This window comes from Pisolithus orientalis (genome assembly GCF_024613125.1).
Source record: "Pisolithus orientalis strain OTSU chromosome Unknown F5J12scaffold_1, whole genome shotgun sequence".
Taxonomy (NCBI): Eukaryota; Fungi; Basidiomycota; class Agaricomycetes; order Boletales; family Pisolithaceae; genus Pisolithus; species Pisolithus orientalis.
The window spans coordinates 1,198,198-1,224,655 of NW_026260782.1; the positions used below are offsets into that span (position 1 = coordinate 1,198,198).

The window sequence follows — 26,458 nt, forward strand, 5'->3', positions numbered from 1 at the left end:
GCTGAGCGATCGGCTGTTTCATTGTGGCCCTCCTGCCTTGGCCTAGCCCGTGATTCTGGGTGGGATACACCACAGGACTGAAAATCGGTGTCCTCTCAACCTTCAAGTATCAGGAAGATTCTTTGTGCTGGCGTAACTGAAGGATTACTGATTCCGTTCTCCGTGATTGCTGAAACCCATAACTAGGCATAGTTTAGGCTTCTAGGTGCCAGCCCGTGCTACGGACGTGCAGCCTCCATGTAGGCAGAAGGATAGCTTCCGTGCGTATACAATATCCCTGTCCTGTGAGTTGCATCAAACTTGAATGGCACAACCCTAGCCCCCACAGACAACATGCGTCTACTCATGGAGCACATCATTTATTACTCCCAGCCCACATTCCTGTGTAAACGGGAGTAATCCTCGAGGTGGGCATATAATACAGGTGTTGGGCATGATCGACCATTCCCAAGACGGAAAAACACCCGATTTAGAGGGATGAGATCCACAAGTTCGCAGTTTGGTAACTCGTCGATTTACACCATACTAGTTTACACAGTCGAACACAAGACAACCTACACGCTTCCGTTCATGTCCTAGAAAACCAAACGATTTCTGAATCACAACGGCCAGTCTGCTTGCTCGCCAAAGTTCCAGTGTACGGCCTTAACTTCCGTATACTCTTTGAGCGCATAGCTGCCGAGCTCGCGACCTGTTTTCATTATTCAGCATGTAACGGGAAAGACCGGAAGTGTTTTACCAATTCCACTTTGTTTTTTCCCGCCAAATGGGACATTGTTGCCCAGGATATTATACTGATTGACCCAAACCTAGGGTTGTTGGGTCGTTAAACTAATTCTGTTAGTGCGTGCCCAGAATCCTTGCTTACAGTTCCCGCTTCCAACGCGGAGGAAACTCTCATGCATTGGCTAGCATCCGCTGGAGTTCCAACATTGCACGGGTGAGCGCAAGCCGCTACGACATTACTGCTGACATACTTGAATGGAGACCGGCGCCAAGACCGTAGCTTGTATCGTTCGCAAGGGAGATCGCTTCTTCTTCGGTTTTGAATCGGCCGACTGACAAAACGGGCCCAAAAATCTATGGAACGGAGCGTCACCTAGAATGCGGGCCAAATCCTCAAGGTTTACCTCATCTCGAACCTATGTGAGTCCATTAACGTGGACATCATCGGCTAGGAGTGAAACGGCCTTACTATCCTCATATCGGGCGTCACGTCCGTGAAAACTGGATCCCAATGAGCATCCACAGGAGGCACGGAAATCGAACACACTCACTAGTCGGATCCACAAAGAAACCTTTTCCATGGCGTTTTTCGCCACCAAGCACCAGTCTTGCCCCGTGTGACCTTCCCACTCTCGATGTAGCTCCATATCTTGTCATATTGCGCTTTGGATACCTAACGTGAGGTTGGGCATGATCACCTGTCGCATACGTGTGTTATTGTTAATAAACTCACCACGGGGCCACCTCCGCTCTTTTCATCAAAACCGTCACCAATCACAAGTTGCTTTGCCTTGTCCACCAAAAGGGCCAAGAATTTGTCGTATATGGTGTCTTGGACGTATAGCCTAGAACCAGCTGTGCAGTCCTGGCCAGTATTGTATAGGATACCAAGACATGCCCAATTGGCCGCTTGGTCAAGATTTGCCGACTCAAAAATGATATGGGGAGATTTGCCACCCAGCTTCCAGTGATACCTGTGCAAGGAACTAAGTGTTAACACACCACTTCAACGTTGGCCACCTCGCGAATATGGCATGCCTTTTTCAAGTTACTTTTGGCTGCAGCCTCCATAATTTTACGGCCCGTTAGAGTCGATCCGGTGAACGCCACTTTGTCAACATCCATGTGATGTGAAAGGGCTGCGCCACCGATAGGTCCCAGCGAGGGTACGGTATTCACCACACCTGGGGGAAACCTTATAATGCTGTATGAGCTACGTAATAAAGAAACGAGACCAGGCGCTTCACCCAGCTTCGGCGATCAGCTTGGACAACATGAGGGCCGTCAGAGGGGTTAATTCAGAAGGTTTCATGACAATGGTACACCCGCATGCAAGGGCGGGAGCGACTTTCCACGCCCTATTCTCGCGTTAGTGACGCAATGCTATTAAATGAAAGCACCGAGAAGCCCTTACCACATGTTGATGGGGTAATTCCAAGGAATTCTGTACGACAAGATGAGCCGAACTACAACGGCAAAACTAAAATCACTCACATCTGGCCGCAAACGCCGATTGGCTCGTGCCTTGTGAAAGCCATCTTGGTTCTATTGTCCACTTCGATAGTCTAACAGTGGCGCGTGAACTTCCCACAAAACTTCATGAGACACACTCACTTGGCCCACGATCTTGTCTGCCCACCCGGCATAGTACCGTAGACACTGAATGCTGTCACCAATGTCGAAGTCTCTGAGGAGGCGTCAAAAGAGTGATTTTGGTGATGTGACCGTACTTTACCTTGCAATTTTAACAGGCTTTCCGTTGTTGAGACTTTCTACTTCCGCAAGCACTTGCATGTCGCGCTCCATAAGATCGGCGAGCTTGTTCAGCAGGCGAGATCTCTCAAAACCCGTAACATTCTTGCCCCAGGTGGTGGAATAAGCGGCGCGCGCAGCGGCGACGGCGACATCAATATCCTCCTTGGACCCTGGGGGACTGCTCAGAGCTTGACGACGATGCTGCTGATTGCACTCACCGGCGACGACAGAACAAATGGTTTCTTCCGTTGCTGGGTTGATGACTCTGTCATGGAGATAAGATAGGGGGGGAACGAATCAGTTGGAAGTGTACAAACTCGATGCGCTCCTGCGAGTCCACAGACGACACAAACTCATTGTTGATGAAAAGCCCTGTTGGAATTTCGACGACCCGCCCAGGTGGCGGGGATCTCGATGCGTACAGTCTGAGCCATCGATTGTGAAGGGATTGGGAGTGGAAAGATGGACACTTGGATCGCTGCCCGCCTTCTTAACCGTGAGCAGCAGCGGGAGAAGCCAATTCTATTATGACTTGAGCGCCTAGATAAGATACCAATGCATCGCTCGTGCGCACAGAACACTTGTGGGCCTGTGCGCCTCCTGGATCGAACCCATATTGCGTTCTCAGCACTACGGTATGCTACTGCCCAATGTTGGTGCAATGTCAAAAACTTGGCAGCAAGTTTGAGACAGAAGTGGGATCACGTGGTGTGGTGTCACTACATCCTTCCCACGGGGTAATCCGATACTCTCCTTCAGCCCATTTGCCACTTCCACTAGCGTACTGTATCAGCGCACCGACCATGCTTGCACGTTCACCACAAAATTTGCGTTCGCAAGTTGCTTCGCATACGTGCAACCGCCCCCGTTCGTTACGCTCATGGCCACGGTGAATACCACGTATGATGTTACTTGTTGCTGCTCTCCTTTCTTTCTCACTATTGTTTGCAAATCCACAGCATCTCCCTTTCCAGTTCCCGGGAAACAAACGCGCTGCTTTCGCGTTCAAGCTTTCGGCTTTCCTCATATCCGGCTTCAGCATTCCGTTCTTGGCTGCTGCTTTCCAATTGTGAGAGTTTTGAAACATGTGGTCGGTCCGCATACTGAAACTTTGCAGGAAGAAAGCTGGAGCTGCTTAACCTCTTGAAGTTACAGTTGGGTTATGTAGCCGTCTGGAAATTTCACTTATATTCTGCCACACTGTGTCAAAGCTTCCAAGCTAAAAAATATAAATGCGAATATTCTAATCGTAAGGAGAACATCAAGATACTGTTTCAACGTCTATCCCTACCATCATCTCGTCGAGGAGCATTTTGCGCGCCCCCTTTCCCCGCGAACTGGATCTACAAGTGCATGTTCCGCTCATGAAATTGGTATCTCCTTCAAGCGCATCCAAAGCAGCCAGTGAGGCTGCACGGCCAGCAGCGTGCACTGTAGACGCTATAGCGCTTGCTAGAATGATTTCGTGAACAACCACTGCAAATCGTATTTTAAGTCCATTTACGTGACGCACACGAGAGCCTGTAGCTCACCATCGCATCGTGTTTCTTGTTTGGCATCGCACGTCTCCTTCACTAATTCAAAGTGCTGGCATCCGTGTTTTTGCAGCAGGTCGGACAAAATTTTGGTGGGATGATGAGAGAGGGTCTTGAGTGTGACGTGTCGGTCGTAGAATGGCCTCAACACTCTGTCGAAAAAAACTTCTGCGCCCACCGGCTGGTAGCCATCTTGGATGAACAACGCTCCGATAATGGATTCCACGAGGTCTGATAGAGCCTGTGACACGTCAATTAATGCAGTGACTATCCAAGCACATCGCACCTTGGGCGATTCAGTATCGAGCCAATATTGACCAGGGCTCCTCCCGTTCTGAGTGGCTAGTTCCGTCTCTTGCACTCGCCGGGTTTCCACCTTCTCTACGTATGCTTCGAACGAGCATGCCAGGGAGTATGAATCATGATGGAGGTGTTTGTACAATCCAGATGATACGCAAAGTGCAGCTAGTGCAGAGTTGGAAACCATGGCCACCTCGAAACTCCAGTTGACGCAGACTAATGGAAGCGAATGGGATGGACCAACCTTCAGCATTGTCATTGCACCAGGAGACAATTTTCCGTAACGATCAACGATATATCGAACAACCACTGAAACAACAGTTAGCGTCCCCGACTTTACGTTGACAGACATCTCATTCACTGAAGTCAAGAATGGCATCGCCAATGAACTCCAGTTGTTCGTGGTATGCAGTGTCGCAACCATCAATGGAAGGGTGAACCTGCAGCACACTCTGCGAGTCGTCCAAGGATGATCTTCAGTGTTGACTCACCAGTGCCCACCCCAAGACGCGGACGTTGGAAATTTTTCGGCCAGTGATCGCTTCGACTGCTTCGACCGAGCCCGCACGCAGCAGTGCAGTTGGATTAGAAGGGGGTAGAGATGCCTTCCTACGGAAGTCATCCCATTGCTCGATACTGGGAATCGGAACCTGCATTGCTTTTGCAGCTTGGAGAGCAGCCTCCTGCCCGCCGGACAGATATGCCGCGCCAATAATGGCTTCCACTACATCAGCAATGGTCTACGCATAAGAATTGGTTAGGGTGACTCCTGAAATTGAAGGCAAACGATACCTTGCTACCCAACCACTGGGTTACACTCTCGTCATGGGATTTCTTCATTCTTTCCTGAACACTTGGGAAAACACCCGCTCGGTCCTCCGCATCGGTACGAGTAGCCGGGTTATTTGTGTCCACACGCCCGGAAGTGGTGGTTTCATCTCCGACGACTTCACGTTCTGCAACGTTCAAAGGGTCTATTGTGAAATTCGGTGGATGCCACAGCTTGTAGCTGAACGGTTTCCCTCGGATGTACTGCGGCAACCCACTGTGATCAGCGCTCTGTATCAATACTTTGTTGCTGATAATACGCTGTCGTGTGGCGTGCAAGACTCCATGCTGTGAAGGGTTGATAACGAAGACATAAATCGAGGCAAGATATTTTAAGAAGGCGTCACCTCCGAAACAGTCAACATCTTTGCAAGACTAAAAATTAACGAAACTGCCAACCAAAAAGTTCCAATCTTTCATAATCCACTTCATACCCGGCCGAAGGGGTGGATATAGCGCTAAACAGGTACTCTTCGTGGATGGAGTGATTGAAAAATTCCGCATTAAGCTCTTGCACGATGAGAAAGTCTTCAATCCTTCTCATCACAGATGGGAGCAAAAGAGCTGTGCGAAAAGTGCTGAAATCCATAACGTTAGCCACCCTGCATCGGGCCATGGGTGACAAAACTCAATGTATCACCTGGCTGGAATAGTAAATTTCGCGCTCAACTCCGGGATCAGATCTGCGGAATGTCAGCATTCCGGTAGGTTGATGTGCTCCAACTGACCTACATTTTGGCACAGCCCTCGCAGGTTCTGCCAAGGGTTTGAAAACCGGGTTCAAATGATTTGAAACACCAGTGATTTTGGTGACTTCGATCATGGGTTGTTGGTAATCCTGCAGGCCTTTAAATCCCTTTCGCCGCGCCTTGCAGTAGTCTACAAAGTTACTGTAACCGGCTTCGCGCTTGGATACAAATACGCCTTTCAGTCAATGAACGGCAACGTTAACACATCTTTACGCACCGGACTATCCTCAGGTTTGCTTAGTGGTGTCAGATCTCGCCGCAGACACGACGCGTAATATCGCCGTGTAAATTCCACCATCCGATCCTGTACGACCATGTCTTCTACACCCTGCAACGAGCCGAAATCTGGATCAAGCCTCACAGCCCACTCCTTGCCGGCCAGAAACACAACGTCCCACGGCACATAATCCAAGATCCGCCGGAATTCCGCCGACTCGAGGTTTTCTGTCACACACGAACGGAGAGGTGCAAACAGGTATGCCATATCATCGGCGGAACATGCAAACGGCTTGTTTAAGATCGCACGACAGATACGAACGGTAAACAAATGAAGTGCGTGAAGATGATTAGCACTGATTTCAACAGGTGCGGCCCGGGCAGTTTTGGACCACGGTGGGCACCCCTTCAATGAAAAGACGGCAAGAAGGCATGCGCGGGAGAGGTTGCCGCGTCAACAACAACATCGGAGCGTGCTTTTTCATGGCCCAGAACATGAAAAATCACAGGAAACCATATGTGAGGGAAAAGGCGAAGCGAATTCGACCAGAATCGTGTTCGTTTGCGAGGGTAGAAACGATTCCCGGAAATTTTTTCCATCTCTGCGAGTTCCTGTGTCTTCCTGGGTAACCGTGGATAAAGAAAGAGACGGTGATCGAATGTACCATGCTCATACAACCGCACACAAGTGATGAAGGCAGCGGCACGGCGAGCATGAGCTGGGGTGGGACGAGGTGGCCCGGATATTTGTTCCGCGAGCAATTCCGAAGGCAATCGGACATCACATATCCACTCGTCGGAATGCCCGTCACAAGTACTCCCCCTAACAACGAAGAGGGGCTGGGGGGAGGCCTTCGACAGGTGGGGCATGCTCGACACAAGTCGATAGAGAGCACAGACAGCGTCCCGTTCGTATAACCGACCAGAGGTTGTGGGGTCTTCAATGCAAGGACCCACGCTCTCGTCCGGTCCATCAGGCAGCTTACAATTCTCTATCAAAGATTGTGGCGGAATTAAAGAACTGCCTCCAGTCGTGACCACCTCGATCCACTGCTCATTGAATGTCTCATGTTGGTAGTGTGACAACACGCGGCGCTCGACATCATTGTCGCGTTCCACCATGTGCACCAGAGAACCGAAAGCTCTGGCCGTACGTGCACATGAGTAGGCATAGGAGAGCTGGCTCTCGTGCACTTCATATCTTTTTCATGGTTAGTAGTTGCAAACTGACAGTCATGTATACAACGCACCTTACCACAACCAAGGCGGGTGGGATGTCCAAGTCCTCGAGAGATTTCGGAATAACAAGCAAGTTGTTCTTCCCAGCAGTAAAACTGTGACACACATCCTGTTGGAGAGTTACCACCGCGTCCCCATTACGAGTGTCAGGAGACATACCTCAACATGATGGTTATCTAGTGGGAATTCCTCTGTTAGGGCGAGAGGGCTCAAGAATCCCAAATCGTGCACGGCCATACACAGCATATCAACCATAACAGCTGCTACCTCTCGTTCTTGGACTGCAATCACCTCGTCGTCAGTTGCAAAAGAATGGAAGGAAGAGAGCCCCACCGAATATAATACCACGGAATTTGTTGCCGTAAAGCTCGCACGCCTTTAAAATTTGAACCAGTCGTGCAAACTTCGGAGATACGTTAAAACCTCCGGAGGATGGGTCAATGTTTGGCGTGGAAAAGGCCCAGCCCTTGACTAAATTGTGCAGTTCAGACGTGACCTTGGCCATCTCGCCGCCACCGTCCCCGACAACCAGTGCATCCACTTTTATGCCTCGACGCCACATGAAGTCGCTAGCGCAAGGTCCAAGTTCTTTCATGACACAGCGTGCCGCTGAGAATGCCCTGGAGAGTAATGGTTCACAGAATTGAATGGCACGAATCCGTTCTGTGAGCCAGGTATCCCGCAAAGCCGAAGGGGGCTCATATTGGACGACAACTTCGACGGGTCGAAGCCTATTGAGGCTTGACATGGCCGACTTGGATGCAACTTTGGCTTCGAGTGATTTCTCGAGTTGGCTGATATCGGCGGTTCGTGCAGAAGAACATAATACCAGAAGGATCGGTCGTGCATCTGCGTTCTCAGGCCGGTAGAAAGTTTCCATTACTTTCATCAATGTCGAGCTTGTGCAAATCGACGTTGTCATATCGAATACCACGAGAGCACGCAATTGCGACATTTTTATAATGCCCTTCGTGAGGAGCTCCGATAATGCCTAAGTTGTTGTTGTCAGTGCATGCCAAAGAGCTACTACGATACCGCCAACTTTAATCGAAGACACCGCAACCTGATATTCCATCAACGTCGACCACCTGGCGGGACTTATTGACGGTGTGCAGCAAGTCACCTTGAGACGTGTTTCGCTTGCTAATCTTCGCGTGATACTCTCGGGTGAGACGCTCTCACTTTCGTGTGGTTAGTGGACTCCGAATGAATTCGACTGCAACATACTCGACTATGAACAAAGAAACTCTCCCAGCAGAGGAAATGACCTTGGGAGATACCGTAGCCCGGACGATAGCCGATTCAAGGAAGCGAGAAGCATACGCAATAGCGTCTACGAGATCAAGCTGTGAGTAGAATGGAGCAAGTGAGGTTCCGGCATACCATCGAAGGAATCCAGTATAACAATCGCTGGTGTGGGACTCGTCGGTTAAAGTGAGCCTTTCCAGTGGACTAAAACTTACAGTTTCGTGTCTGGGTTTGTTCATGTGTGTCCTTCTTGCCTGGCGTGAGGGGTACTAGTGAGGGGGATGAGCCAGGGTGCATCGACTCTTCGGAGATGCATTTCCTCTTTTTTGCGTTCTCGACACCATCTTCACTATCCCTCGCGCGTTTGGTTACACCCGAGGCGAGAGCATGCACGCTATCCAGGACGGCACCACTATTAGAGGAAGCTACATCGGCGGTGACCAAAGATGGCTCGCCACTGCAGGTTCTTCGCAACTGGGTATCCTGATAGCTGGCCTGCTCTTTCACACGGGGCTGCTGGGGTTGCCCCTGTGACGCGTCTTTCCAAGCTCTGAGCATCGAGTGCAAGATCGAGTGGTCTGTTAGTTAACAATTTGCATGGTTTTTCGCTAGCAAAGGGGTTATTACATAATACACAGAGCAGTGGCAGTGCTGGCCACAGCAGGTAGTCCTGGGTTCCTTCCTAATCATGACTGACGCGCTGTCCCGCTGAGGGGTTCAGCTTGCTGTGCGGCCTGTTGTCGGGCTATTATTCACAGGACTCAGAGGTCAACTGACATGGTGAACAATGCACCAATGATTCAATTCATCATGGAGCGCGACCTTGGCTCCTCCGTAGCAAAGCCTACACCGAGATCTCGACCAAGTCTCGAACCATGCTTGCCTGCTCGTCTGCCGTCTACAGGTCCGCTGTTTTTCAATCCAAGTGTACTGTATCCGATTTTTCTCAAGCTTTCTTACAGCGTGAAGCTGAGCACGCTGCTCCCAAAGCCTTCTCGCGTCAGCTTCGTGATAATCGAACACCAACCTCCAGTCCCACGTCCGCCTTTCAGTCAGAATCCGAAGAACAAGGTGGCCACACTCGGAGAACAAGCATTTCTTCATTGGCATCACCTTCTTCGCCTTCAAGTTCCTTCGCAAAGTTTGTCACACCCTCGAAAACTTGGAAAGACCCTCAGGTATTCTTTCCCATATATTTGCATGGCAACTACTAATTACTCCCTAGCCATTCGAGATCTTTCGGGCCGTCGAACGCAAAGACATCATGTTCCTTATGGAAGTCCGCGATCGTGCATTCCAAGTGAGTGCAGACCTTGGCAAGCGGGCCAAACGTTAAGCTGACGTAACGGCAGCTCCTGCTGCACAAAACTGGTGACGCCACACCCCTTCTTCACGCAATGCGGATCGGCCAGTCACATCGGGATGTTGCCATTCTTCTCTTAGGTGCATTTTCAAGGTGGATCAATCACTTGGAGGATAGTGAAATGCAATTGCCTAAGACCAGAGTTATTCTCAAAGCTCTACGTATGTTGTTCTTGATCTCAGCCGCCGGAAACTCATGCACGTTTAGGAATCAACTTGAAGCTTGCAATCGACTACGGACTACACAAGTCCCAGAGCGATCTCATTGCCTCGTTCCTTCAGACTCTTGTGATGAGCGAAGGCGATAAATGGGTTAGGGCCCAGGTCCACACCGTTTCAATCGCACTTCGAACAGGAAATGCCGGTAAGCCCGTGAGTACCGCACAAGCAGCAGTACGCAAGTTTGCTACGAAAGAACTTAGTAAGGCTGATGCAATCGCGGCGCTTGAAGATTAGTGAGTCCATTTATTTACTCGTTTTGTTGACCCAGGAAAACCTCTGTTTCTAGCGTAGCGAACGCGACCGTCGATCTCTTGCTAATAAGTGCTTGGTCGATGGCATTAGAGTCCATTGGCGGCGAACCGATACCGGTCGGTAACTGACATGACCACTACAATGACCTTCACCTGATAGCCGATAGCTTTATTATTTTGCGCGGGATGACAGGGTTTTCAAGGCATTCACAGATCGACTGGAGTTACATCAGAGTGCGCTACATCGTAATATTAGTCGCAGGTTGAAGTGGCAGCTGCGACTGCTCAGGCAAGTACTTGAAGATCGTAACATAACGTATCGGGTGCGTGCACCGCCTCCCCTGAGAACAACCGAGAACTCATTACCGTCTAGGCCAAGGTTGAAATATTGATGCATGAGTTGGATGAGGGTGATGGCATCTGATGTGTATGTTTCCCTGTACCTATAATGAAGGCAGCTTTTCTTTTCACGCACTCAGGGTGGGACCACCTGTGTCCGCTTGCTCGTAGAAGGTGCCCTGCGGATTCAAAATCACATCCGAAATGGGGCGTATTATCGAGCAAAAAGTAACACCATTCCCATGAATTTGGATTGGGCAGATTATTCGAGGACAGGCATGGTCTGCCCGTTCCGGTGACATGAGCATTTCGGGATACATATGTAGTGAAGTTGCAGGACATTTAACGATGCAGATGTTCAGCCAGGAAAATTAAAAAATTATGATGATTGAAAAATAGAGTTCATAGCAGTAATTTTAAGCCCATCCACCATGTCCATACCCCTATCAATGTGAGGCTGAGAACTGCAAGGGGCAGATTCAATTGAAGGACGGTGTAAAGCCAAATGGTTGCAAATTGCGGACACTGGGTGCCAAAGGGTAAGCGAAACGATCTGCGGCAACGTCGAATGCTCCCCACAAACCTGAGCAATGTTGGTTAGCCAGGAACCTCGGTTGACGAGCCAGATCATCCTTGGTCCAACACCAAGGGACAACATGAATAAGGCAGCCTGTGTACGAACCGAGTTCTTATGGCGAATAGCTGGTCGAGTGGTCAAAGATTCCCTCATTCAGTAGGGGCACTCGACTTACTGTAAAACATGAAAATAGACATGACTATGACTTCAAGTCAAATAGAGGCTACAACATATTGTGAACAACACGGACTTGGGAGGGTACTCAATAACTTCTGCGCAACGTCACCGAAGCTCGGTTGTTTCCCATACTGACGATGAATCAGGCTTCGTAGCATCATCATGAGCTCTAGAGTAGATAAGGAGAGGGCGGTTGACAGACGTACATCTCCATCATGACAAGAAAGAACGTCATGGGCATTATGAAAACTGATGCATCAAAGATTTCTTCAACCAGTGCACTTGGTCCGTCATCATCAGGCTTCTCCGTCGCTGACCTTTCCGAGTCTTGGTCTTTCTTGACCTTGCTCAGCACACCACTTTCGCGAACTAGACGCCACTGTTCTTCCTCAGTAATGACGATGTTTGAAGAGGATGCTGGAGAGGCTTTAACTGCGTTCCTGCGGTTTGCCATTAGTTGTGTCCAGTGAACTTGGAAGCGGGACGCCTCCGTCTTGGGTGATGATGTAATCACGGGTCTGCAGTTGGTCTGCAGTCGAAGGCTGTGCCGTGTTGCTGGTATAGACAGTTGGCAGCGAACAAGATGTCCAAGCCGCAGGCCTCAGACGACGACAGGAGCAGGCTCTTGCGCTTGTTAGAAGCTCATGGCCAAGAATTCATGAATTCGTTTGAACTTCCCTAAGCCTCAGCTCAAGAAACGGAAGAAGAATAGCGAACGCTGCCAGACCATAAACCCTGCTGTCCGCTCAGGAGAGCAGAATGCCTCTTACGGGTCAGAAAGTCGTGGAGGCTCGTTCCTTCACAGCGGTCCGGAAGAAGGTTCGTAGGCTACACACGTGCATCTCCATCTCATTGATCATTCAGGCTTCGAACATGACGGCGGACCCGCTGCCAGCTCGCCCCACACCCCAGATGTGACAGTATTTACGGATTCTGCTATCAAGCATGTGAAGGACAAACACACCCACAAAGCGTCACGAAAATCATTTATGGTTGGTCTGGACATATTTCTTAGCACGTAACTCACTTCCATCACCGGCTCTGTGAAGTCATCTAAGGTTGTTGATATGAAGCGAGATGTCTCACCCCCAGAAGAGGCGTCTGGAGAGCACTCAGAGGATGAACGGTTTGTTGTCTGCATTACAATCGCCGTGGAAAGCGTGCCCATCGTACACCTAGGACAAATGCACAAAACGACGCCCTACTATACCGTCTACTACACACAAAGTTATTGTCTGGGTCGCTCAGGGACGAATTGGGCCTTTCTCATGCGCAGAAGGAGAAGGCATTATCAGGGAGGGTTTTGGAGCTCTCAGGCCAATGTAAACTGGGGAACGGAGAAAGTTTGGTTCGTGGGGAGGAACACAATAAGGCATCGAAACGCGTGCGAGATGGACTTCTGCGAAAAAGAGAGGACCGTTCGCGGAAGCAGTTGGAGGAGGTAAGATCGTTTTCCGTTCATTGTGTACTCCTAGAGCATACTCAACCTACACACAACCTTCATTCAGGCTAAAAATCTGGGGAATTATCACCCTATCCTAAAGAAAACGTATGGACCGCACTCAGTCAAGTCCTCAAAGCGGAAACACGAAAGGGGTCTACGGATGGGTGTTGGACGGTTCAAGGACGGAGTATTGAAGCTCAGCAGAGAGGAAATCAGCACTGTAACTGGACCGGATAAAAAGCGGAAACGTGGTTGAATCAGGAAACTTCAACATATGTAACCCTAGGTTCAACCAGGGTATGTCACCTCGCAAAGGTCGTGCCACGTATGACTTGGGAACATCAGGTGGCGGTACCTAAAAATTTCTTAGAAGGATAGCATCGTAACATCAAGTCATATGGAGAGAATCCAGCCTATCGGTGATCTCTTCGTCGAACGGTTCCGGATGCGTACTACCGTGAACCGATCCCTCGTGGACTCTGGTCGCTACAGACCTCCTGTCGTCGATAGGGGGCCTAAAGAAATAAGCGCACAAGTTGACGTCTAAAAGGGCCACTTACTCCATTAAATCTTCGTGCCCCCCCCCAAAAGGCCGATGGCTAGAATGGCTGTGTGTTCTATGAAACCCCTGCGGTGCTACAGGAGAGTCAAGCTCGGGCCGGTCATGACTACTATAGGCTTCATAGTCCCGATGGTCCTCATGCTCTCCGTGGTTACGGGGTATTTCGTGGACCACGTGCCTACTGTAGTCACCATGCCTTCTGTAGTCTCCACGATCTCTATGATCATCGTATTCCCTTGGGTCCCTGTGAGCTCTGCGGCTGAGGTGATTCCTGTGGTTCTCGTAACCCTCGTATCTTCCATAGCCTCTGCGATCTGCGCTATGCCGAGGGTCATACCGAGGGTCATTATACCCTTTGTACGACTCCAAGTGATACGTCGGAGAAGAATAGCTTCTCCCGCGGCTGTTGATATCGGATATGTGAGAACGAGACGAAGGAACTGAGGAAAGAATAAAAGGATACCGAGTGGGGCCCATGTGAATTTGTAATACTTTAGGATCTCGATTTGGACTGCCATCGTACCTGCGGCGAAGTGAACACACGCTCAAAGGCATTGCAGCACTCCTTTACCTGTATAATTCTCGCCCACTTCGGGTCTTGCACGATGAATGGCGCGGGAGGCGCAGGCCTTCGCCGCCCACTGGAATCCCCAACTCTTCATGGGGGTCAATATCGCGCCGCGTTACCACGCACAGACCCACCTAGTTAGTTCACGTCCTCGCTCATCTTGAAATACGACATTCATTCCACCAGGAACAATGTAGCAAATCGGAGGACGTCCTTTAGGATGATTCCGAGCATGCCCGCGCTGGTAACTCTCCGCGAGATGGATACCACGAGCCTTGAGTAGGGTAAGGAGAGATCCATTGCCAAAACTACATCACTATACCTCGGGGTGAGCATCATAGTGACGACTACCGTAGATATTGGCTGGGGCAACTTCTTGCACTACATAATCTCTTGGGCGGTGACGTGGAGGTGGAGGGATCTATGATGAAATTCCTCAGACTCCACTCCGGTGACGACGATGCCATTTGCTTACAATCCTTGTCCCTGGGTATTCCGAGGCTCTCGGTCGGTGGTATCCGAGAGTACGGTCGCTTGACGTCGTGGACATACTCCTCTGACTGAGTGATTGATAACGATAGGATCGTCGGGATTCCCTCGTTGAGTGATCCCCTCGTGATATGTCTCTGCATACGGAATGTCGTCATGAGGCAGCCTTGGGTATTCCAACCTATGGGAGAGGTCGCGTGGTGAAGGCAACATGGGGGGGTCTTCTAGTGTTGTTGGTCGAGCATTGAGGGTTCCGCCCATTACCGTGGATGGGCTATGAACTTGTACATACCCATCTCGATACTCCTCCTCCGGGTCCGTCGGGGCACGAGATGGCAATGGGGTAAAAATCTGCAAAGCAGGCGTTATATAACACGCGGAGTCCACACTCGATAATCCCTCACAGGTTCCTTCCTCTGAGAAAATGAGATCAGGGAGAAGCTCCAATGCGCAATCAGTACACTGACCTTGCTGGACCTTTTCAAAAGGTATCGTCGACCTCGTTCACCATCATTATCTTCCAACGCTAGGACTTCCCCGCGGTGACTCCGGTTTCGAAACAGCTTAAACATATCGAAAGGCATCGCAGGCGATGACGATGGATGTTGGCTACCAGCTGACTTCAGAATATATGTATGATGGCAGGAGAACACGAGGCAACCATGCACCAACTACGATTAGGGTTTGACCACACCACCACATCTCATTAAATTCAAGGCCCCAAATCCAAACTTACTTCATGCTACTCGCTGTAGCAAGTCAGGCCATGGGTCGGTCCTACAGACGCATCACAGGACTCGGAAATAATCCATCCCCACCTATCATACATCATTTTTCGCATCGCTACAGATGTTGTCAGTCATCATTAATTACGCCTTGTTTGCCCACTGTGACACTACGATAATGAGCTGCTCCGACCGTAATCCTGCTGTCGGAGGCGATTCACTTGTCCCAATGCTTGAGCAACTTTGTTGATCGCGTCGGAAGTTGCAGCAACAGATGAAAGATCCACTAGGCTAGGGGCTGTACATGCCAGGGTAAGCTTTTCTGAGAGTACTCCAAGAGCAAGCTGCAGAGCTTGAGCCGCTGTATCAGGTGTGGCAACACCATGCCTCGGAACCTTGGAAAGTTATGTGAGCGCGAGAGGCATGAACGAAGTGTAGTCGTACCAAACGACTGTTTCGTGCGTCAGGAAGTCGATTAGGGTTTCCTATGGCTAACTTCTAATAATGAGTAATTCTGCTTCAATACGAAGCACGTCGTGTACCTGTATTTGTGGGGCGGGATCGAGCGTAGGAAGTTGTAAAGGCTGAAGGCATGTTCAGAACCATGGGCGAAAAGCAGTCCGCAAATACACAAACCTCCGGACTGATGGGTGCGACAGTTGAAGCAATGATCGACAGCCCGGGACCGCCCGTCAAATGAGCAGAGGCGTGTTCGGCAGACGAAGATATGGGAGTAAGACGCTGCAATGCCTCAGCATCGCTTTCATTCATGTACACGGTTCCACACGCCACGCATTCCTGAAAGTCATCGGTACAGTATCCAATAGATGATAACAAAAACAAGTATACCTTGCGAGTGTCTTTAACTCCATTTTTTGTTGGGGGCCTAACGAGAGGGATGCCGTAACATCTGGAGTTTGGGCACTCCTCACCTAGCATAGTCCATCCTTTCAACAGCCGTTTGCCAATTTCCGTGGACGCATTGTCCGACTGCTGACGGCGACGTCTGGTCTCTTCCGTTACAGCGGGAGGGGCAAATGTGGGGGAACTCAAATTGCTGAATATCTCTGTGGGTGGAGTCGACGGGCGTGAGGCATACGATTCTGACGAGACAATAGATGAAGCCTGCGATTGTGTCTGACTGACATCTACCGTCGACGAAGTTGTTGCTGCGGACATGTAATGAAGCTCATGAGAGAACTCACCAGTAGGAGACCTATCGCAACTAACACAGTGCTGAACCATGGGCTCTTGCCCCTTAGGGGATCTCAGCAGTGGTACTCCCCTGCAGCCGGATGCAGGGCAAGGATTATCAGTCAGGACCTTAATATCCGAATGGTTGAAGTCAATATTGTTCCACGCATGCAAAGGCCCTCACCCATCCTTGAAGCATCAATTCTCCGAGCTTGCTGGGGACGTCCGTCATTCTGGCTGTTGCCTACGAGCGTTGAAAAGAACTCGTATTAGTTACACTGTCCTGCAGTACTGCCTCGTACTGCTATGCTATGCACAACCACAGCGAGTCACGTGATAGAAAATGCTTAGATGCCGACAAGTTGTTTCTTGTGATGGCCACACTGCCCCCGAAGAACTAGGTTGGCCATTTTAATAGTGAAGTGTGAAGGCCATTTCTCGTGCAATGAGATGGCGCAAGCTATGGCCGTGTTCTCTGCTAACTTACGTTCTATTGGTCCTCTATACCCCCGGAGACCGACCCACCGCCGTGACTGCTAGTAGATATGTTTGGACAACGGAGCGGAAGCATTCTCTTCGGTATGATATTTTCCATTTTAAAGATGCGTATTTTGACTATTTCAGAGATGCCACTCGAGAGCTTTGGTACCATGGCTTTGATAATTACATGTCAAGAGGTTCGTCTGGATCATTCTTGTGTTACCTGGCCTTACCGGTTCTTTCAGCTTTTCCCTTTGACGAGGTATGCGCCCTGTCTCCTGCTTGCAGCGTGGCGGCTGAACAAGGTTAGCTCTCTCCTCTGTCCTGCAAGGGGAGGGGCCCAGATTGGGAGAATCCGTAGGGTCGTCCCACGCGCTTCACGGCTGAGCTAATGTCCACTTAATAGGGCCAATATAGCGTTTAACGATGTCACCGGAAATTTCTCACTTACCCTGATAGATGTGCTGGACACGTTGGTTGTACTTGATGACCCACCAGGTTTCCAGCGTGCTGTTCAAGATGTGATTGACCAAGTCTCATTTGACGTCGATACGAAACCGCAAGTTTTCGAAACCACAATACGCGTAATGGGTGGATTGTTGTCTGGACATCTGTTTGCTAGCACACCAGGACAACCTTTTTATCTATCTTGGTATCGCGGTCAGTTACTTGATCTGGCATATGATCTTGGCACGCGGCTCTTGCCCGCATTCGCGACGCCAACCGGCCTTCCGTACGCGAGGGTGAGGAGTTTCTTTGCAAGTGGTCGGAGCAGCTAATAGAGGGTTTGGTTCAGCTTAATTTGCGCTATGGTGTCGACAATGGGGAATCGTTGAGCACCTGTCTGTTGCTTCCGGCGTGTATCTGTTCTTCCTATTCATACTATTTTACAGGCACTGCTGGGGCGGGTTCCCTGATCCTGGAGTTCGCTACTCTGAGTCGTCTTACTGGTGACGAACGCTTTGAGAAAGCCGCTTATAAAGCTTACTTCGCGTTGTGGAATCGTAAGTCCGAGATTGGGCTAGTGGGGAACACAATCAATATATGGACAGGCGTAGGTCTCCTCTTTGCCCAACTGTGCAGCAGATTTAAAATTTGGTAGGCTTGGACACATCCTGAAGTGACCAGTGTTGGGGCTGGTATAGACTCGTTCTACGAATATGCATTGAAGTGGTATATTCTGAGCGGTAGGTGAGATGTCTCGTGGCATATCGAACGCGCTCAAAGTTTCGCATTAGGTGAGGTCGAGTTCCTAGACGTATGGAACGAAGTTTATGCAACTGTCATGCGTTACACTCGGTCTCCGGATGGTTATTGGGTCAATACTTGCTTTCAGAGCTTTTATACTTCAGCTGACTCGACTTCAGTTCCGTCATGTTAACATACACACTGGTAACCAGGCATACAGCACAATTGATTCACTATCCGCATTTTGGCCCGGTTTGCAAGTACTTGCTGGGGACGTGCAAAATGCCATAAAGTCCCACCTAACGTGTAAGTGTGAAAATTAGTCGGTGACAGATCGTCCTTGAAGATTACACTAGACTGGAATATTTGGAGGCGCCATTCCGGTATGCCTGAAGTTTGGGATGTCCATTTCATGCAAGCCACCTCTTTCCAATATCCTCTTCGACCAGAGTTTGTTGAGTCAACGTGGTATTTGTATCGAGTGAGTTGTTGCAAATCTCCAGTACCTATTAGCTGATGAATGATCTAGGCTACTAAAGATCCTTTTTACCTCGATGTCGGGGAACGTATCTTGAGAGACATCACTGCCAGATCGAAGGTGGAGTGTGGGCTCTCCGGTATTCGGGACTTACGGAATAATGCACGAGATGACAGGATGGAGTCATTTGCACTGTCCGAGACTCTGAAGGTAAGACTTATGTCAGTGGGGAAACACCAGCCTTACAAGCATTCAGTACCTTTTTTTGCTTTTTGACGAAAACAACCGACTTCACAGTGATGATTCACATTACGTGTTCACTACGGAGGGGCACATACTCACGTTACCAAAACATGCACTCAGACCTATGTCATCTGCGCGTCGGCGGATGCGTCGTGAAGAAAGTCATCAATGCCCAGCATACGAACCGTTCCAGATATCCCAGCCGTCTCAGAAAGCAAACGGCCTGATCAGTGGAGTGGGCTCGCGACATGACGTTGAGTATGCGAGGCACCTAATTGGCTTGATCCCCCAATCCTCCGATGAACACTACTGGTCCCCTGACGGATGGTGTGCAGTACCTTACACCGATTTATATGTAAGGCACCTTATCAGGGGTCTCGTGGTGTTTTGTCGTTGACATTTTTTTGCTAGTCTTACAACTTCGTCATGTCTACGAATGGTTATGAAGTCGCAGAAGATTTTAATCCTGCTATTGATAAACTACGGGCTGTTGGGGATGGTTTCGTCATTCAGAACGTTACTGGTATACGGGCCCACATAGTTAGTCGCCTGGATGGAAGGGGGTACGACATTACTCGACGTGAGTATGTTACCTTGATGTGGAGTTTACTCAAGTAATTCCCATTCTAGTTGGACCTCATGCTGTCCGCTCGGGGCAAGTGGTTTATGTCAACGACACTGAGCTACGGTCTTCTTCCGAAAGTCTTGCCAGGTTGCAACGCCGACCCACTGTCCGCTTGCGTATTTTTCTTGACACCATGGATCCTCTGCTCGTTACCCAGGTGGGAACAGTGGAGATGGACGCAAATATTTACATTACTGTCCAAACCGCACAATTCGGCGCAGACCCAACAAGAAAGGCCATGACATTTGGCCATGAAGGCGGTGTCCGGGTTCGGAGAGACGAGTCTAACCCCCTCGGCTGCCGGGAGTACGATCAAAAATTTGGCGGCGATGCGGTCCTGGTGTGGAGAGGCGAATGTACCTTCCTAGAGAAACTAGTCCAGGCTCAGAAGGCCGACGCATCGGGAGTTATCGTGATCAGTGACGATGACGAGGCAGTCAATCCGTCCGCTACGGCGGAGGAAATTGCAGCCGCGGGAGATTTAGATGACGTGGCACTCGTACTGTTGCCCCTTACTCCCGGCAAGGGGCTTGCCGCAATGGTAGAAGGAGCTGGTGTCCTGGGTTATGGTAACGTGTTATTCTCCGTCGATTTCGAAGGAGTGCCGCCTGCGACACGGAGAGACGGGGATGTCGAGAATATGCACGTTTTGTATGTCAACGGTCACCCAGTCCTTAACACCCGATTACTGGTGTAACGATATAATAGTACGTGGGCCGTGGACGATCATTACTAGCCAAGTCGCAAAACTTCAAGCACCAATTCCATTGCTTCTGCGCGCCCCCACGTTCAATCGATAAACCTAGATTCGCACTACAACTCTGAACAAGCCCATAACAATAAACATAAGGTATTCAAGTAGATGAATTAGCTGCACTGAACGATGGAATAAATTGGTGCTTTGTCGTACTGCCAGTCACGAGCCATCACTATTTCGACAATGAACAAGTACTCCAGAACTGTACCGCCTTGCATTTCGACCAGTTGACCGGCAGCTTTGGCTGATCCACCTGACGCCACACAGTTATAGGGTCGGAGGGTGTTAGGGAAAGAATGATTTACCGGTTGCAATGAGGTCATCGACGACGATGATGTTCTGACCGCGCTGAATAACACCCGTTTGCATTTCAAATACATCCTATCACGAAGCTTAGTTTGCGGCGCTGACGACTTTGGAGCAATGGAACTCACAACGCCGTATTCCTTCTCGTACGAAACCGAAACGCAAGGTCCCGGAAGTTTACCCTTCTTCCTAACTGGGACAAAAGCCGCGCCTAACCGCAAGGCGATGGTTGGTCCCAGTAGAAAACCTCTGGCGTCCAGAGCAACGACGACGTCCACCTTCTTCAGCAAGGACTTCGGTATCGTTTGAGACAGGATATGATGCACGAAGTGCGTGATGAGGGTCTCGAAGGCCAAGGGGTTGCGCAGAATGGGGAAAATATCTACGAAGCTGATGCCCTACGTGGCAGTTGTTCAGTTGTTCGGGTGATTTTGTCGAGCATTGGACACGAAGACATACTGGCTTTGGGAAGTCCATGTATTCTGTGAGTAGGCTTCGCAGGTATTCGACGTCAGACATCGTTGAGTCGAGGAGGGAGGTCAAAAGGATGCTGATGGATCTTCAACAAGGAATCCATCATCATTTCTGCTGAAGTACATAATACGTAGGCGCCTTGTCGCCATGCACGCATCTCAACGACCATCAAAAAAAAATCGGGTGCATGGTGCTGCCTACGATGATGGTGGGTGCGCCCACAGCCCGCCACAACTAAAAAAGATAACAAAAAAAGACAGGTACTTGATGATATTGAACGCAGGATATGTTCCGGCTGATACACAGTTACTATCAACTGTGTATGTTTCTTACATGGTCACGGTGACACGGAATGATCCCGCGCGTATCTAAAAAAACCCGCGATCAGCTCGCCTCCGACTCCGAATTCGCTTCTCTGTGCGAACTGATTCAGACATTTTGGGCCATGGTGCTCATATTGGTAGTACCCGTGTGACATGTAAACGGAAATCATAGGGAATGCAGTAGTAGATAACAAAGGGTTTTATACAGACTCAAGAATCTCAGGTTCCTTGAAGTCCTTCACTACCCGAGTGCCCGTCTCCTAAAAGACCGATCAGTCAAACTGGCACGAAATCACATGAACAAGCGTGTTACGTACATCAGTTGTTTCACCGTGGAGCTCGAGCAGTTTTGAGACATCGAACTTCGGTGCCTTCAAAATTTTTGCCTTCCGCACGTAGACGTTTTGTAGGGGGAAGATGTTACGCGCGTGCTTCTCAATCTCCCGCCCAATGGCTTCTGGCACAAACTTCTGAACCAACTCCTTCAAATCACAGCTGGATGCTTCGCGGGTCATGATCTCAAACATCTTCTTCCGGATTTCCCGAATTTGACTGGTTTGAGCGTAAGTGGTTTTGCGAACTTGGTTTGGCCGACGCTTCGTGAAAGCAATAGCGAAGAGACGGAGGAGGTAACCATCAGTCGTCTTGACGTCGACGCGAGCCTCGATGAGGGTCTGCCATTTGCGGACCAGCGAACGAAGTTTGTCGGACGTGAAGTCCATTCCATGGAAGTTGGTGAGGCAGTTCTTTCCTTGAACCTCGTCAACCCGTAGCTTAATTTTGCGGAACGACTGCTCCTCGTCCTTCTGCAAATCAGCGAGGGAAACCTCGATTATACGGCCTTTGAGTGAATCATTGGCGTTCTCTGGATGGAAACGCATTATTGAAGGGACTAATATCGCATGTGTGGGGATGATGCTTACTGAGACCCTGTGATCGGTTGACCAATGTCTTTCCGACATTTCTTACTTCGAAGATGGAAGGTGCCTTAATGTCGTACCATTCTAAGGAAAACGGTGAGCAGACGACGTCTGAAAGGACATACTCTCCATACCTTTACGCGAGAAGGGGTCTACGACCTTCTTCTTGATTCCCTTCTTACCCTTGGATAGGCGTTTGTTCTGCACGAGTTCATGCAGGTCAGACGAATAGCCGTCCGAGGATTGGGGGAGATACTTACTTTTCCTACGGCCATGGTGAGTTGAGGGTAGGATAACGGTGTCGAGGCGACCGCAGCTTGAGGTGGGCTAGTGCTTGGGATTTCTTGAGTCTTGGTAGGAGTTGTGGCTGAAACCTTAAACTGTGCTACTGTTATATCCCATTCCCACGCCACCTTCATCATGACTTTTACACGCTCAGAGTTCGATGAGGTTTGCAAGAAATTCATACAAAACCGTGGCCACCATACGCTGGACAAAGGGAAGCTTGGCTGGTCATGGAGAGAACACGCTGTGCGCATCTCAGCCTGTTTTACTTAAAGACCGTCTTCCCACCCTTAGATAGTATATGCCAGGATTCGGGTACATGGAACGTGTCACATCCCTCCGCAGGCACCGAAATGCGACTGGAATTGACGTTGGAATGGTTCCGGACAATATGGAAGAAAGTTCGTTGGAATCCGTTGACAATGCTAGCGCTGCTGCCACGACATTGACTGGTGAAGTCCTTTGCCACCAATACGTTGTGTTGTCACCGACATTCAAAGTACCTACATTCTACTTTTCTGTGCATGACTTCAGTAAGTTCTCGAGGTGTCGTTTTGGTCGCCCTGATGCAAAATATGATGGCTAGGCGGTGCACCACTCACTTTGACAGAGGTGCTGCAGCTACCCCTGTTTCGTAGAGACGCGTTCGAAGGGGCGCAAGTGACAACTTTCTCTGTCCAACAGTCGAGTGCGAGTTTTCCCTTACTTTCCTTTGGCGACCACCCCGCCCTCAATGTGCACTGCTGGTACTTGCACCCTTGTGGGACCAGCGCTGCCGTGGAAGAAATCCTAGATGTAGCCGATGCAGACGAAGAACAGCTGTCACTTGGGGTGGTTAGAGGCGTGGTTTACATTGCTTAGTTCGCTGCTAGACTTGCGCGGATAACTACGGACACCTTACAAAGTGCCCTTAGAGAGAGATTCACATGACACATTGCCGTAGCCGCGTCCCGGATCTAAGTTGAGGTCCCTAGTATTTAAACCTATGGTGCGACCGACCGACTACGTTCCGTTAACTAGTGCCCAGATTTTATCCACGCTCTCTCTTTAATCGTACGATCACCCGTAAGTCGGCTTGACCCGAGATCAAGGACTGATAAAGGGACCACATGCGATGCTCGTAACTCGGCTCGTGTCCGTTTCCCGTTCCTCCTTTCGTTCCTTTTTCTCGTCCACTTCTCGCACAATGGTATATCTGTTACTGCTCGATCTAACTGATCGGCTGATCCATTTCATTGTCGCAGGCCATCCATGAAGCTGTCATCGTTGCCGCGTCCAGGACACCAGTAGGGTCACTGTACGGCTCGCTCAAAACCCTGACTGCGCCTCAGCTGGGCGCCATTGCCCTCAAACACGCCTTTGAACAATCAAAGGTTGATTCCTGCTGCAGTCGAAGAAATATACTTTGGAAATGTCGTTCAGGCAGGCGTGGGTCAGTCCCCAGCGCGTCAAGTTGCTCTGGCCGCCGGCATGAACACGTCGTCCGATGCCACTACCATCAATAAAGTTTGTGCGAGTGGCTTGAAGACCATCATGCTCGCAGCTCAGTCCATTGAATCGGGCTATAAGAGTGTCATCGTTGCTGGAGGTATGGAGAGCATGAGCAATGCACCGTACGTCTTACTCTTTTGGTTCATGCCGATCTTCGTTCTGATATTGAATCTACCAGTTTCCTCTTGCCACGCACCAACCCATTGTTTGGCAAGTTTGAAACAAAGGATTCCGTGGAGTGCGATGGTCTGTGGGACGTCTACAACAACTTTGCAATGGGCAATTGTGCCGAGGCTACCGCCGAAAAGTATGGCATCAGCCGAGAATCCATGGACTCTCATGCCATCGAATCTTACAAGCGTGCGGAAAGAGCCTGGAAAGAAGGCATTTTCAATAATGAGATCGCCCCTGTGGTCATCAAGGGTAGGAAAGGTGACACGATTGTTAAGGAAGACGAAGAATACAAGAAGGTTATCTTCGAAAAAATACCCACCCTTAAGTCGGCCTTCAAACCTGGCGGTTCGATCACACCTGCCAATTCCTCCAATCTTAACGATGGCGCGTCCGCGTTGATTGTGATGTCCGCAGAGAAAGCCAAGGAGCTTGGCATCAAGCCCCTGGCCAGAATTGTTTGTATGTCGAAAGATTCCCCGTGATTTGTGTCCTGTTTCTTGCTTACTCCCACAACAGCATACTCCGATGCCGGTGTAGAGCCGATTGATTTCCCCATGGCCCCTGCGGTTGCGTTGCCCAAAGCACTCGAAAAGGCCAACCTTACCATCGATGACATTGCCCGATTTGAGATTAACGAAGCGTTCTCAGTCGTTGTTCGCATCGCTGAGAAATTGCTTCAGATTGATCCTGCCAAGGTCAATGTGGATGGGTAAGCCTACAGATCCGATGTTCCCCCCTTCTGATGCTCATCCGTTCTCAGTGGTGCTGTTGCGCTGGGTCACGCAATTGGCAACTCTGGCTCCCGCATAGTAGTGTCTTTGGTTCATGCCCTTAAATCCGGGGAATATGGTGCTGCTGGGATTTGTAATGGCGTAAGGTTCATCTTATTGTTGGTACTCAGTTGCTCATGTCAATATAGGGTGGTGCCGCGTCAGCTCTTGTCATTCAGAAATTGTAATGAGCTCGAGGACGTCGTGTACAATGTGTATGAGGATCATTTGTCAATCGCACTTGGGTCTGCTATCGATAGAACATTTGGGGTCTTACTTTCTGTGCGGAGAAATGCATGAGAAGCAGTTACCGAACCCACTGCAAGGGATTAATCGAAACAGTCACTGTCTCTCATGCCTACGACAATCACTCACGCCGCTAATCTCTGCATAGGCACCGTATCTTCAGTGGGGCTTATCTTTTCATACTAGAACACACGGGACGACTACGGTTTATATCTTATCTTCAGGAACACGACGTTCGCCTGTCACTACGGGTGTAGTGTCCCTGTGCACGGTTGTGGGACATAATTATGGTCCCATCCATTGGACGTTAGCTGGCTCTGGTATAGTGAGGAACTTCAACGGCGTTGAAAAGTACTTGGGACCCAAGCAGCATTTCGGCGACCTCTTGGTTCCTATTGACACGGCAGACGGTGATAAAGCCTTGCAGCCAGTGGGGACTCGGGCAAAGAGGGTATAACAGAAAACTTCTGACTGGACCCCTTGTGAACGACACTACTGCCCTAGGGAATCTCGCATCGTAAATGGCATGCAATCACCCCCTACAGGATAGTTTATCTCTTACTGGGCAGCTTGCGATCGCTGTGGGGACTGTCGTTTTAATTTGGTCTCTGATTCCCTCGTTCGCGCTCGAATGCTCAAAGGAAGAACGTAGCGCTGTAAGTATTGGAGCCTGTCCTCAATGACCAGGGCGGGACATAACAAGATGTTCAAGAAGGAACAAGTCAATGAAGCTTCACTCGACATTCTGAGGTGGCTCATCGCCTTGTCGACAGTTCTAAGTAAGCTGGGAACCCTCCCCTCTTTCGACAACAACTGCATTCACCCCTCATTAATGTAACGAGTATTCTGCCGAATACTCGCTGCGAAAACCGGCTTATGAAACCATTTGTTAGTCATGTGCGTGGTCAGCCTCGTTTCTGTGTGTAATCTCACACTACACTAGTCATCCCAGTGGTGTTTGCTTTGGCACCTGCGATTATCGGTGCAGGTGAAAACCGTGGTCTTCACATGTCCCATAACGCGGTCTAATGCTCTTTCTGGCTGTTACGATGGGACTCAGTGGAGTTCGATACAAGGAAGGCCTTCTTTTCGGTACGGTTGATCAGCTTTGCCTTTCCAATGCCTCTGTGACAAGAATGCTTGACAGCCACGTACCTGATTGGTTCGTTCGGTAGCCCTTTGTCAACGATTT

The 26,458-nt window shown here is 49.8% G+C and overlaps 13 protein-coding genes across 13 annotated transcripts; 6 read left to right on the top strand and 7 right to left on the bottom strand.

The window, feature by feature from the left end:
• Positions 1–401: 401 nt before the first annotated feature.
• On the bottom strand, positions 402–3,139 carry F5J12DRAFT_792433 (Aldehyde/histidinol dehydrogenase). Its single transcript, XM_051743932.1, is given in 15 exon segments — positions 402–691; positions 740–809; positions 869–918; positions 978–1,080; positions 1,196–1,227; positions 1,278–1,389; positions 1,460–1,687; positions 1,747–1,921; positions 1,974–2,073; positions 2,104–2,170; positions 2,341–2,413; positions 2,462–2,651; positions 2,700–2,746; positions 2,799–2,853; positions 2,873–3,139. 15 exon segments carry the CDS (start codon positions 2,913–2,915, stop codon positions 600–602), a joined length of 1,437 nt encoding a protein of 478 aa, XP_051605737.1. The 5' UTR covers positions 2,916–3,139; the 3' UTR covers positions 402–599.
• Positions 3,140–3,729, top strand: F5J12DRAFT_792440 (uncharacterized protein). The gene is made up of 3 exons (XM_051743933.1): positions 3,140–3,320; positions 3,441–3,550; positions 3,599–3,729. Exons 1-3 carry the CDS (start codon positions 3,285–3,287, stop codon positions 3,618–3,620), a joined length of 168 nt encoding a protein of 55 aa, XP_051605738.1. The 5' UTR covers positions 3,140–3,284; the 3' UTR covers positions 3,621–3,729.
• F5J12DRAFT_792443 (uncharacterized protein) lies at positions 3,730–9,173 on the bottom strand. Its single transcript, XM_051743934.1, has 19 exons — positions 8,812–9,173; positions 8,732–8,758; positions 8,576–8,681; positions 8,391–8,529; positions 7,682–8,339; positions 7,508–7,629; positions 7,360–7,457; positions 6,569–7,310; positions 6,111–6,515; positions 5,877–6,051; positions 5,785–5,827; positions 5,544–5,722; positions 5,109–5,491; positions 4,808–5,056; positions 4,678–4,756; positions 4,561–4,625; positions 4,303–4,509; positions 4,014–4,257; positions 3,730–3,957 (listed from the first exon to the last, which is right to left on the bottom strand). The coding sequence occupies exons 1-19, from the start codon at positions 9,152–9,154 to the stop codon at positions 3,743–3,745; spliced, it is 4,479 nt and encodes a 1,492-aa protein (XP_051605739.1). The 5' UTR covers positions 9,155–9,173; the 3' UTR covers positions 3,730–3,742.
• A 93-nt stretch (positions 9,174–9,266) lies between these two features.
• Positions 9,267–11,002, top strand: F5J12DRAFT_20073 (uncharacterized protein). Its single transcript, XM_051738382.1, has 8 exons — positions 9,267–9,500; positions 9,548–9,774; positions 9,822–9,896; positions 9,949–10,120; positions 10,167–10,413; positions 10,467–10,548; positions 10,599–10,754; positions 10,805–11,002. The coding sequence occupies exons 1-8, from the start codon at positions 9,374–9,376 to the stop codon at positions 10,853–10,855; spliced, it is 1,137 nt and encodes a 378-aa protein (XP_051605740.1). The 5' UTR covers positions 9,267–9,373; the 3' UTR covers positions 10,856–11,002.
• Positions 11,003–11,172: 170 nt separating this feature from the next.
• Positions 11,173–11,978, bottom strand: F5J12DRAFT_710976 (uncharacterized protein; the record flags this gene model as incomplete). Its single annotated transcript, XM_051740675.1, has 5 exons — positions 11,173–11,295; positions 11,354–11,472; positions 11,523–11,546; positions 11,598–11,671; positions 11,731–11,978. The coding sequence occupies 5 exons, from the start codon at positions 11,976–11,978 to the stop codon at positions 11,173–11,175; spliced, it is 588 nt and encodes a 195-aa protein (XP_051605741.1).
• A 129-nt stretch (positions 11,979–12,107) lies between these two features.
• F5J12DRAFT_902151 (uncharacterized protein) lies at positions 12,108–13,224 on the top strand (the record flags this gene model as incomplete). Its single annotated transcript, XM_051748259.1, has 5 exons — positions 12,108–12,118; positions 12,420–12,516; positions 12,574–12,650; positions 12,704–12,965; positions 13,033–13,224. The coding sequence occupies 5 exons, from the start codon at positions 12,108–12,110 to the stop codon at positions 13,222–13,224; spliced, it is 639 nt and encodes a 212-aa protein (XP_051605742.1).
• Positions 13,162–15,255, bottom strand: F5J12DRAFT_792486 (uncharacterized protein). The gene is made up of 8 exons (XM_051743935.1): positions 15,055–15,255; positions 14,675–14,938; positions 14,558–14,654; positions 14,421–14,479; positions 14,233–14,372; positions 14,094–14,186; positions 13,339–14,053; positions 13,162–13,265 (listed from the first exon to the last, which is right to left on the bottom strand). The coding sequence occupies exons 1-7, from the start codon at positions 15,169–15,171 to the stop codon at positions 13,525–13,527; spliced, it is 1,299 nt and encodes a 432-aa protein (XP_051605743.1). The 5' UTR covers positions 15,172–15,255; the 3' UTR covers positions 13,162–13,265; positions 13,339–13,524.
• F5J12DRAFT_924181 (uncharacterized protein) lies at positions 15,256–16,801 on the bottom strand. Its single transcript, XM_051749344.1, has 7 exons — positions 16,691–16,801; positions 16,518–16,635; positions 16,162–16,460; positions 15,949–16,110; positions 15,855–15,896; positions 15,757–15,807; positions 15,256–15,707 (listed from the first exon to the last, which is right to left on the bottom strand). The coding sequence occupies exons 1-7, from the start codon at positions 16,736–16,738 to the stop codon at positions 15,483–15,485; spliced, it is 945 nt and encodes a 314-aa protein (XP_051605744.1). The 5' UTR covers positions 16,739–16,801; the 3' UTR covers positions 15,256–15,482.
• Positions 16,802–16,951: 150 nt separating this feature from the next.
• On the top strand, positions 16,952–20,217 carry F5J12DRAFT_902130 (glycoside hydrolase family 47 protein; the record flags this gene model as incomplete). Its single annotated transcript, XM_051748252.1, has 14 exons — positions 16,952–17,085; positions 17,131–17,183; positions 17,331–17,343; positions 17,393–17,729; positions 17,783–17,828; positions 17,880–18,040; positions 18,089–18,173; positions 18,225–18,304; positions 18,354–18,480; positions 18,531–18,655; positions 18,704–18,862; positions 18,909–19,250; positions 19,307–19,475; positions 19,526–20,217. 14 exons carry the CDS (start codon positions 16,952–16,954, stop codon positions 20,215–20,217), a joined length of 2,523 nt encoding a protein of 840 aa, XP_051605745.1.
• Positions 20,218–20,387: 170 nt separating this feature from the next.
• F5J12DRAFT_760189 (adenine phosphoribosyltransferase) lies at positions 20,388–21,141 on the bottom strand (the record flags this gene model as incomplete). The annotated part of the gene is made up of 4 exons (XM_051742115.1): positions 21,043–21,141; positions 20,712–20,981; positions 20,583–20,658; positions 20,388–20,530 (listed from the first exon to the last, which is right to left on the bottom strand). Exons 1-4 carry the CDS (start codon positions 21,100–21,102, stop codon positions 20,388–20,390), a joined length of 549 nt encoding a protein of 182 aa, XP_051605746.1. The 5' UTR covers positions 21,103–21,141.
• A 354-nt stretch (positions 21,142–21,495) lies between these two features.
• F5J12DRAFT_792506 (ribosomal protein S3Ae) lies at positions 21,496–22,706 on the bottom strand. The gene is made up of 5 exons (XM_051743936.1): positions 22,561–22,706; positions 22,435–22,501; positions 22,304–22,384; positions 21,698–22,245; positions 21,496–21,640 (listed from the first exon to the last, which is right to left on the bottom strand). Exons 1-5 carry the CDS (start codon positions 22,573–22,575, stop codon positions 21,581–21,583), a joined length of 771 nt encoding a protein of 256 aa, XP_051605747.1. The 5' UTR covers positions 22,576–22,706; the 3' UTR covers positions 21,496–21,580.
• On the top strand, positions 22,707–23,557 carry F5J12DRAFT_792508 (uncharacterized protein). The gene is given in 4 exon segments (XM_051743937.1): positions 22,707–22,831; positions 22,884–23,118; positions 23,172–23,380; positions 23,400–23,557. 4 exon segments carry the CDS (start codon positions 22,721–22,723, stop codon positions 23,469–23,471), a joined length of 627 nt encoding a protein of 208 aa, XP_051605748.1. The 5' UTR covers positions 22,707–22,720; the 3' UTR covers positions 23,472–23,557.
• F5J12DRAFT_933421 (peroxisomal 3-ketoacyl-CoA-thiolase) lies at positions 23,420–25,208 on the top strand (the record flags this gene model as incomplete). The annotated part of the gene is made up of 7 exons (XM_051749569.1): positions 23,420–23,774; positions 23,830–23,958; positions 24,008–24,198; positions 24,255–24,709; positions 24,767–24,959; positions 25,011–25,122; positions 25,170–25,208. Exons 1-7 carry the CDS (start codon positions 23,700–23,702, stop codon positions 25,206–25,208), a joined length of 1,194 nt encoding a protein of 397 aa, XP_051605749.1. The 5' UTR covers positions 23,420–23,699.
• Positions 25,209–26,458: the final 1,250 nt, after the last annotated feature.